Source organism: Sturnira hondurensis, unplaced genomic scaffold, assembly GCF_014824575.4.
Source record: "Sturnira hondurensis isolate 20B ecotype Veracruz unplaced genomic scaffold, ASM1482457v3 Scaffold0002101, whole genome shotgun sequence".
NCBI lineage: Eukaryota > Metazoa > Chordata > Mammalia > Chiroptera > Phyllostomidae > Sturnira > Sturnira hondurensis.
In genome coordinates, this window is record NW_028074732.1 from 247,004 (window position 1) to 255,845 (window position 8,842).

At 44.0% G+C, this 8,842-nt stretch overlaps 1 protein-coding gene across 1 annotated transcript; it reads left to right on the plus strand.

Moving 5' to 3' along the window:
* Positions 1 to 3,388: 3,388 nt before the first annotated feature.
* Positions 3,389 to 8,582, plus strand: LOC118982805 (olfactory receptor 1020-like). The gene is made up of 3 exons (XM_037039979.1): positions 3,389 to 4,184; positions 7,637 to 8,209; positions 8,291 to 8,582. Exons 1-3 carry the CDS (start codon positions 4,156 to 4,158, stop codon positions 8,580 to 8,582), a joined length of 894 nt encoding a protein of 297 aa, XP_036895874.1. The 5' UTR covers positions 3,389 to 4,155.
* Positions 8,583 to 8,842: the final 260 nt, after the last annotated feature.

Genomic DNA, 8,842 nt, shown 5'->3' on the forward strand with positions numbered 1-8,842 from the left:
AAAGGAACTTATCTAAGAAAAAGAAGATAAAAAACATGTACAGTAAAATGACAGCAAACTCACAGTTATTAACAACCACACCTAAAACAAAAACAAAAGCAAACAACTAGAATAGGAACAGAACCACAGAAATGGAGATCACATGGAGGGTTAGCAATAGGGGAGTTGAAGGAGGAGAGAGGGGGAAAAGGTACAGAGAATAAGTAGCACAGATGATAGGCAGAAAATAGACAGGGGGGACATAAGAATAGTATGGGTAATGTAGAAGCCAGAGAACTCATAAGTATGACACATGAACATGAACTAAAGGGGGGGAATGTGGGTGGGAGGGGGTGTGCAGGGTGGAGGGGAATGAAGGGGGGGGGGGAAATGGGACAACTGTAATAGCATAATCAATAAAATATATATATTTTTAAAAACAGGCTGATGGTGCTAGAGGAGAAGGAGTTGGACAACTGGATGCAAAAAGCAAAGGAATTAAAAAGTACAAACTGGTAGTTACAAAATAGTCATGGGGATGTAAAGTGTAGCATAGGCAATATAGTTCATAACATTGTAATGACTGTGTGTGGTGCTAGGTGGCTACTGGAAATATTAGGGGGAACACTTTGCAAACTATACAATTCTCGAACCCTCATGCTGTATACCTGAAACTAATACAAAATAATATTGAATGTAAACTGTAATTTTAATTATTTTTAATTTCTAAATAGAAAAACAAAAAGAGTGGACAAGTAGTGATTGACTGATTCAATCAAAGATTAGGAGCTTGGAGAAGTAATATTGCTTAAAGTAGCCAAAGAAGATGACCCATGTAAGATGCATTTTAGTCCTGCTACTTGGGTGAAATCTGAACCTTCTTGGCCACACGAGTGAACTTACATACTGATGAAAGATATACTGATGAGGTAATAAAGGTAGCCAAAAACAGAAAGCGAAATGCCCTCAGTAATTTTGGGTAAATAATATAAAACTGAAACTCATAGACACAGACAACAGTATGGTGGTTACCAGAAGGAAGGAGGGTGGAGAGGTAGTAAAGAGTAAAGGAAGCCAAATATATGGTGACTAAAGAGTATTTGACTTTGGTGTGGTGGGAACACAATGCAATATACACATCAGGCACTGTAGAAATGTACTCTCAGAACCTGTACACCTTATTTTGCCATATGTAATGCACACTCACATTTTTTGGCCCAAACTTTAAGGAAGAAAATCTTTTGTTTAGGCCCTGGCTGGTGTAGCTCAGTGGATTGAGCGAGGGCCTGCGAACCACACGATCGTGGTTCGATTCCCAGTCAGGGCACATGCCTGGGTTGCAGGCCAATTCCCAGCAGGGGATGCACGAGAGGCAACCATACATTGATATTTCTCTCCTTCTCTCCTCCCATTCCCCTCTAAAGATAAATAAATAAAATCTTTAAAACAAAATCTTTTGTTTAAAATTTTAAATTAATTTTCTTATTGATTTTATATTTAGATACTTATTTTTTGTATTAAAAATGAATTTTAACATTTCTTTTCGAACATATTATGGTATGAGAAATTTTATGTAACAAATAACTACAAAACACAAGAATAATACAAGGTTTTTCAGGTACTACCCATGTATAATGCACATCATTATTTTTCCCTAATAAATTTGAGGGGAAATTGCTCATTATACACAGTAAAATATGATAATCATTTTTTAATTTTATTTTCATTGTTTATGTTGTTAGAGTGGTTCCTGCTTTTTCTCCCGTTCCTTGCTTCCACCCAGCCCTGCCCTCTCCCCTCCCTGAGCCAATCCCCATATTGTTGCCCATGTCCGTGGGTTGTGTTAACCAATGTCACACCAATAAATTTAATTTTTTTAATTTACAAAATAAAGAAAGAATAAATTGCCAACTAATAACTCTTCAACAGACAGCCAGAAAACTGTTGTAACTCAACCAAGGCTAACTTGATTAGACCTACTGAAGTAGAAAGAAAACAGATCTTAGTAGTAGTGTCTCAGAAGGAAGAAATTAATGGAAGATATTTCTAGGGTTTTTGGAGCTGGACTTAGTGGTTTAAGGTAAATCTTTCAAATCAGAGAGCAGATTAGGACTGGACAAAGTTGTGACATTATGGTTCAGGTCTGGCAGATACTGGAAAGAGCCTGAAAGTAAACCTTGATAAGTAAACTATGGTTTGTTGAGAAAATTGTTTGTCCAGGTGAGTAATCTATTTTCCTGATAGGAGAGCTGCTTGCGCAGAGGACAAACTATTTGTTCAGATAAATTGGCTTGCAGGAATTTCTCGAAGCAAACAAGGCAGCTATTCATTGGTTTACAGTCATGTCTTCCTAGGCCTGAACTTCCTGAACAGTTTGTCAAGTCATGTGGCCACAGGAAGCGTCTGTTCTCTGTCCCAGTAGTTGCGTGGGTGTAGATGATCTGGCTTCTCTGCTCAGAAAGGAGGAGGCTACTGCGTGTTCCTACGTAGAGAACTGACACAATGAGCCAGGCATTTGCATCAGGCAACATGTGCAGGTTGGAATGCAGTGGGGAAGGTCAGAGGACTCTGCAGTTTCACTTCTGCAGGTGAGATTCAGCAGGTCTCTCCCAGGTGAATAAACCCCTTTTACCTGCAGGAATCATGAGCAATACATTCTCTCATCTGCTGAGACTCTCTCCCAGATCAGTAGTCTGGGGACTAACCTTTAAACCAAACAAGTCATTTCCCTAACAAGGCCCTTTGCCTTGCTTTGCATAGCAATTCTCCATGGATTGCAGAACCCCAGGTTCCAGGCTGCCCGAGGAGAGAGCCAATGTCTTCCTTCCTGGCAACAGAAAGGCAGTCCCTACACATCCCACGCTCCCTGGGCTTGGNTGCTGAGACTCTCTCCCAGATCAGTAGTCTGGGGACTAACCTTCTTTAAACCAAACAAGTCATTTCCCTAACAAGGCCCTTTGCCTTGCTTTGCATAGCAATTCTCCATGGATTGCAGAACCCCAGGTTCCAGGCTGCCCGAGGAGAGAGCCAATGTCTTCCTTCCTGGCAACAGAAAGGCAGTCCCTACACATCCCACGCTCCCTGGGCTTGGCCCTCCAGGCGCCATTCCTGGGGGTTGTCTGTTAGAAAGTTGTTTATAACAGTGAAAAGGTAGAAATACTTTTGTCAACCAAGGGGGACCGATTAAGTAAATGACGGTACACATACACAATAAAACAATATGCAGTCAGTAAATACGATGATGTGGGCTGTTACTTATTAATTGATGTGGGAAAAGGCCCATGACCTCTCATCTAGTGGGAAAGCAAGTGACTGAATAGCTTGTCTAGTATGACTCTGTTTATGAAGGCATTGAGAGACTTATAACAAGAGCCCTCACTAATTCCCATTTTCTGTGGAGGTAGGATTTGAGGTGACATTTTACTTTCTTCTTGGCTCTTTTCTGTGTAGCTTAAAAATTTGACAATCAGCATGTGTTATTTTTACAGAGATAATAAAGCTCTTTTGTAGAAAGGAAGAATTATGTTCTTTTTGAGGTAGAGAGATGTATTTTCAATATTGTTAAGTGAATAAAGAGATTATGGTATAATCCTATTATTGTCTATATATAGAAAGAGAAAAAAACATCCAGCAAGTTTCCCAGGAATATTTTGAAGATCAAAGGAAATAACAATTCAGGAAGCCACATCTAGACCTTCAATGTTGATATCATTAGCACTTCCAGTCCCTTCCTGTGAAACACAGGGATTGTGTTGACATGTGTCCCTCGGTACATTTTGGCCTTGAGTCTCAATAATATGAAGAAAACAAGGCCACAAGGGATGGCCCCTGTAAATGCAGAGGGTTGGTTCTGGCACTTGGTGGAGAATCCCTGCTCCCCAGGGGACTCCCGGGCCACCCTCAGCAAGATCTCCCAGCATCCCCTAGAGACAGCCAGCAGTCCAGGTCGGCACATGGGAGAACCAGTCATAAATTCCCAATGGCACATTTTCGAGCCTTAGGGGTAAGGATAAAAAAAAAAGCCAGATGAATCATAAAACAGGAGCCTTTCCAGCAATTAGGAATCTCTTGGCTTTGTTCACGGCTGTCTGAGAAGTTCTCTTGAGAAAGCTGGTCAGAGACAATCAAGGAAGAGGGGAAAGAGACACCTGCAACAAGGTTCCAAAACCAAAGCTCATGGATGGACGGTCTCTGCTCAACCACAGGTAAGTGGGCCGAGGACTGGAACCCTATCACCAGTGAGGGCTTAAGCTTGATTATCCCCTCTTCCTCCTAAGCCATGCTGCGCAGACTCAAGATCTGATTATCAATTCCAGGGCCAAGGTGAATGGGGGGAAAAAATCAGAGCATGGAAGCAGTGTGCAGTGAGTTTGAAATTGATTTCCTCAGGATCCTACCCTGAGAGCTAATAATGTCTTTTACAGCTCAGACTCTGCCTGGTACATCCTACCCTCTCTTAGCTTCAACTATGAGCTTTATCTTGTCCACCAGAGACCTTGGAGTTCACCCTGACTGCTTGCTCTCCTCCTCACGCTGGCATTGCCTGTGCATCACCAAATCCTGACATATTTACAGCCTAACATCTCTCAGATCCATTTCCCTCTGCCTCCTCTAGCCCCACCCTAGTTTAAGCTATGAATCCTTCCTGGGTGGCTTTAATATCCTCCCCCCAAATCTCCCCCATCCACTTGACCCTTCTCTCAATCATTTCTCCACAATACATTCAGAGTGATCTTATCAAAAAGCAGATATTACCCAGTCATCCCCCCCAAAGAAAACTCTTTAATGGAATCCCATAAGAAACAAATTCCGTAGCATGCCCTAAGGTACTGAACAATAAAAGTGTAATCTCTAAAACCTGACCACCCAAGGTGAGTCTTTGGGCAAGTTGCTTAAGTACTTTGCGCATCTGTTAACTCATATTCAGAATAGAGATTTCAGCTGGATATCTTATAAGATCGTTGAGAGGATTAAATGACATTTAAGTTGTTAGGAAAAGTGTCAGACACAGCAAGCATTCAAAAAGTGTTACAAAGCAGTGCCTGCCTGCTGGCCCGAGCTCACGCACCCTCCCTTTGCTCTCTACCCACACTGGCCTTTACTCAGCTCCTGCTCCTCACCAAGTTCTCTCACACCTCAGGACCCCAGTATAGATGGTTTCATTCTCTCCTGTGGAAAATCCTCCTTGACCTCACGGAGTCAAAGTTTTTGGCTCATAGTATTCAGTGCCTCTACTTGGAGCTACTGTTTCAGGTGTAGTTTTTCAATAAGTTGTGTGATTACTTCATTAATGTTTGTCTCCCCCTCTAAACTCTAAACTCCCCATGAACGGTCCAAACCATCAGAACCTACACTCAGCTAATCACAACAGATGTCTGACCAATCAGAGCAGACCCTGGCCAGTATCCCATACAAGAGCTATCTACCTGGTTAGCCACCTAGAATAGCCACCTTGATTATTTGAAAACCTAAAGGGTGAGCATCCTCAGAAACAAATTCTTGGGAGCATGACAGCAGCTGAGAGAACTTCCATAAGCATGAGAGCCTCTCTGGGGAGCTGAGGGAGGAGACGTATGGACTCTCTGACCTGTGCTCTCTGGCTAGAGGCCTCGCCTCCAATTCTGACTTAAAACTGTGTCCTGCGCTGGACCCCAAAGCCACAAATCTGGCGTGTTGTACAGTCCTCAGTTGTTTCTAGCTAAAACATAAGTCTCTGCTGAGCCAGAGTTTTCATGTTTACTATAGCTTCCTGTTCTCCCAGACATTTTCCTAATTAGTAGTAAACAATAACAGAGACTTTATTTTAATTTGTTTTATTTCATTTTCTCTCCCAGGATTACTAGCTCTGTCAATAGAGAGAGATCGGGAAATCCCAGTCTCCTGACAACTGCTTAGGAGGCCACCATCAAAGCATCAGAGCCTCAGTGCCAGGAGCATCTCCAACTGGGTATATTAGTATCTTAAGGCTGCTGTAACAAAGCACCACAAACTGGCTTAAAATAAGAGAAATTTATTCCCTCATTGTTCTGGAAACTCCAAGTCCAAAATCAAGGTGTTGGCAGGGTCATGCTCCCTCGGAAGCCTCTTTCCACTCAGGAAGGCCCAGGCATTGTTTGGTGTGTGGCATCACAACTCCAGTCTCTGCCTCTGTTCCTCGTGTGGCCACCGTGCCTCTGTGTCTGTATCTTCACATGGCATGCTCCTCCCTGTATCTCCACTGTTTTTCTTTTTCTTTTTTTTTAAAGATTTTATGTATTTATTTTTAGACCAAGGGGAAGGGAGGGAAGAAGAGAGGGAGAGGAACATCAACATGTGAGAGACACATCAGCCTGTTGCCTCTCACAGGCCCCCAACTGGGGACCTGGCCTGCAACCTAGGCATGTGCCCTGACTGGGAATCGAACTGGCAAACTTTTGGTTCCCAGGCTGGCACTCAATCCACTGAGCTACACCAGCCAGGGCATCTCCATTGTCTCTTCTTATAAGAACACCAGTCATATGGGATTAAGGACCCACCCTAATTGAGTATGACCTCATTTTAACGTCATTACTTCTGCAAAGACCATACTTCTAAATAAGGTCACGATCACCGGTACCTGGGGTTAGGATTTCAACATATCTTTTTGGAAGAAACAAATCAACCCACAAAACTGGGAAAAATTACTTCTCTACTGAGTCCCCTTACATTGTGTCAATGTTAGTCCTGACTTCCTGTGTCCCTGGCCTCTGGGCTGACACTGTTGGGGACTTTGCCCACAAATATGGTTGAAATTTATCCTGTCATATACTCCCTCTCTGGGCCAACATGCCAGACTGCCAACACTCACTAACAATGCCAGGTCCCCATAGAACAGGAAATTTGTGGACAAAGCGATTAAACAATAAAAGCTTCTGTTTATTAGAATGAACTGGGGTTGTTTTTAGTTAGAAAGATTTTTTTCCTTTTTATTTAATGTATTGGGGTGACAGTGGTTAACAAAATTATACAGGTGTGAGGTGCACAATTTGGCAACACATCATCTATACACTGTATTGTGTGCTCACCACCCAAGTCAAGTCTCGGTCCCTTACCATTTATACCGCCTATGCCCTCCTCCACCGCCCCCTCCCTCCCCAGCAATCACCACACTCTTGCAGAATGGACTGGCTTCTGATCCCACTTTCCTAATGTGCCAGCTCTCTTACCTTGGGCAAGTTGACAATCTCACCAAATGTAAATGGGCATAATACTTAAATGAGAAATTATGTATGAAGTTTCAAACTGTTCAGCTGTTTAGGAAGTGAGTTAACACATGACTCACAGTAGGTGTTTAATTCAGGACAGTGTCTCCCGACCACATCCCCTAGCACTGCCCTCTCTGGAGGAACTAAAAGAGTGACAGCCAGAGAGAAGGGGATTTGAGGGTAGGCGGGGCAAAGGGGGGAATGGGGATGAAAGAGACTTTGCTTGCGGGGATAGGCACGCACTGCAGTGTGCAGATGACGTTTTATTGAGCTGTACACTTGAAACTGTTATGATTTTGTGAGCCAATGTCATCCAATAAATTCAATTAAAAAATAATAGTAATATGAATGATAAGAAACAAAGAGGGGGGTTTTGGGAACTGACCCCAGGTCTGCCTCTAAAGTACAAACGTGACTTATCCGGTCTCTCTCAGTGACAGGTGCACCACAGTTGAGAACTGCACCCAGCTCACCTCGTTCCTCCTGCTGGGGCTCACAGACCAGGAAGGGCTCAAGGGCACCCTCTTCGTACTCTTCTTGTTCATTTACTCAGTCACCCTTGTGGGCAACCTGGGCATGATTATCTTGATCCACATGGAGCCACAGCTCCACACGCCCATGTACTTCTTCCTGAGCATTCTCTCCTTCACAGACGCCTCTTTATCCACCACAAACACCCCCCGGCTGCTGGAAAACTTTGTCATCTCAGGCCAGTCCATCTCCTTTGCTGGCTGTGTGGCCCAGATGGCCCTCATGCTTCTCCAAGGTACGGCTGAGTGTTTGCTCCTGGCCGTCATGGCCTACGATCGATTCGTTGCCATCTGCCACCCTCTTCTCTACCATTCCATCATGTCCCACCGTTTGCGTGTCCAACTGGTGGCAGCCACCTACACAGCTTCTGTTGCCAGTGCAACTTTGCTAACTAGTTGTGTCTTCGAGCGGCCCTACTGTGGCCCCAATCTCATTAATCACTATTTCTGTGACATCCCCCCTGTGCTTCAACTTGCTTGTGGAGACACTACTGAGGTCGAAGCCATCCTCTCCTCATCTTCTGCCCTGATTTTCTTCCTCACTGTCACGATCATCCTGGTCTCCTATGCCTGCATCCTGGTGACTGTCTGCAGAATGCGTTCCCTGGAGGCTCAGAGCAAAGCGCTCTCCACCTGCGCCTCCCACCTCGCCGTCATCTGCCTTTTGTATGGCACGCTCATCTTCATGTACACTCAGCCGAACTCAAGCAATGCCCCGGAACAGAGCAAGGTCGTGTCGGTCTTCTACAGTGTGATCATCCCCATGCTGAACCCTCTGATCTACAGCCTGAGAAATAAAGATGTGAAGTCTGCTGTTAAAAGGAGATACCTTGGCAAGCTACCTTCTTAACCCAGTGCGGTAGCCACAACATAATGTATGGATACTATGAGCACAGAGAGAGAGTGAAATATGTGCCAGCAGTATTTTAAATGCTTTACACTTGTCAACACACTTAATCTTCCCAACTCTATGAAATAGGTGTTATTATTATCCCTCAGGGATCTGAGGCACAGAGAGGCTGAGTAACTGGCCGAAGGTCACACAGCTAATAAGAGGCAGAGGCAGAATGTAGATCCAGGCAATCTTGCTCCAGGGGCCATGTTCTCAAC

What these genes read in the sequence shown, in the direction of transcription:
- LOC118982805 (XM_037039979.1), top strand. Translation starts at nt 4,156, where the DNA reads ATGGATGGACGGTCTCTGCTCAACCACAG. An exon ending in CGGTCTCTGCTCAACCACAG is followed by an intron (nt 4,185 to 7,636) that starts GTAAGTGGGCCG and finishes GGTCTCTCTCAG; the next exon opens with TGACAGGTGCACCACAGTTG. An exon ending in CCCCCTGTGCTTCAACTTGC is followed by an intron (nt 8,210 to 8,290) that starts TTGTGGAGACAC and finishes CACGATCATCCT; the next exon opens with GGTCTCCTATGCCTGCATCC.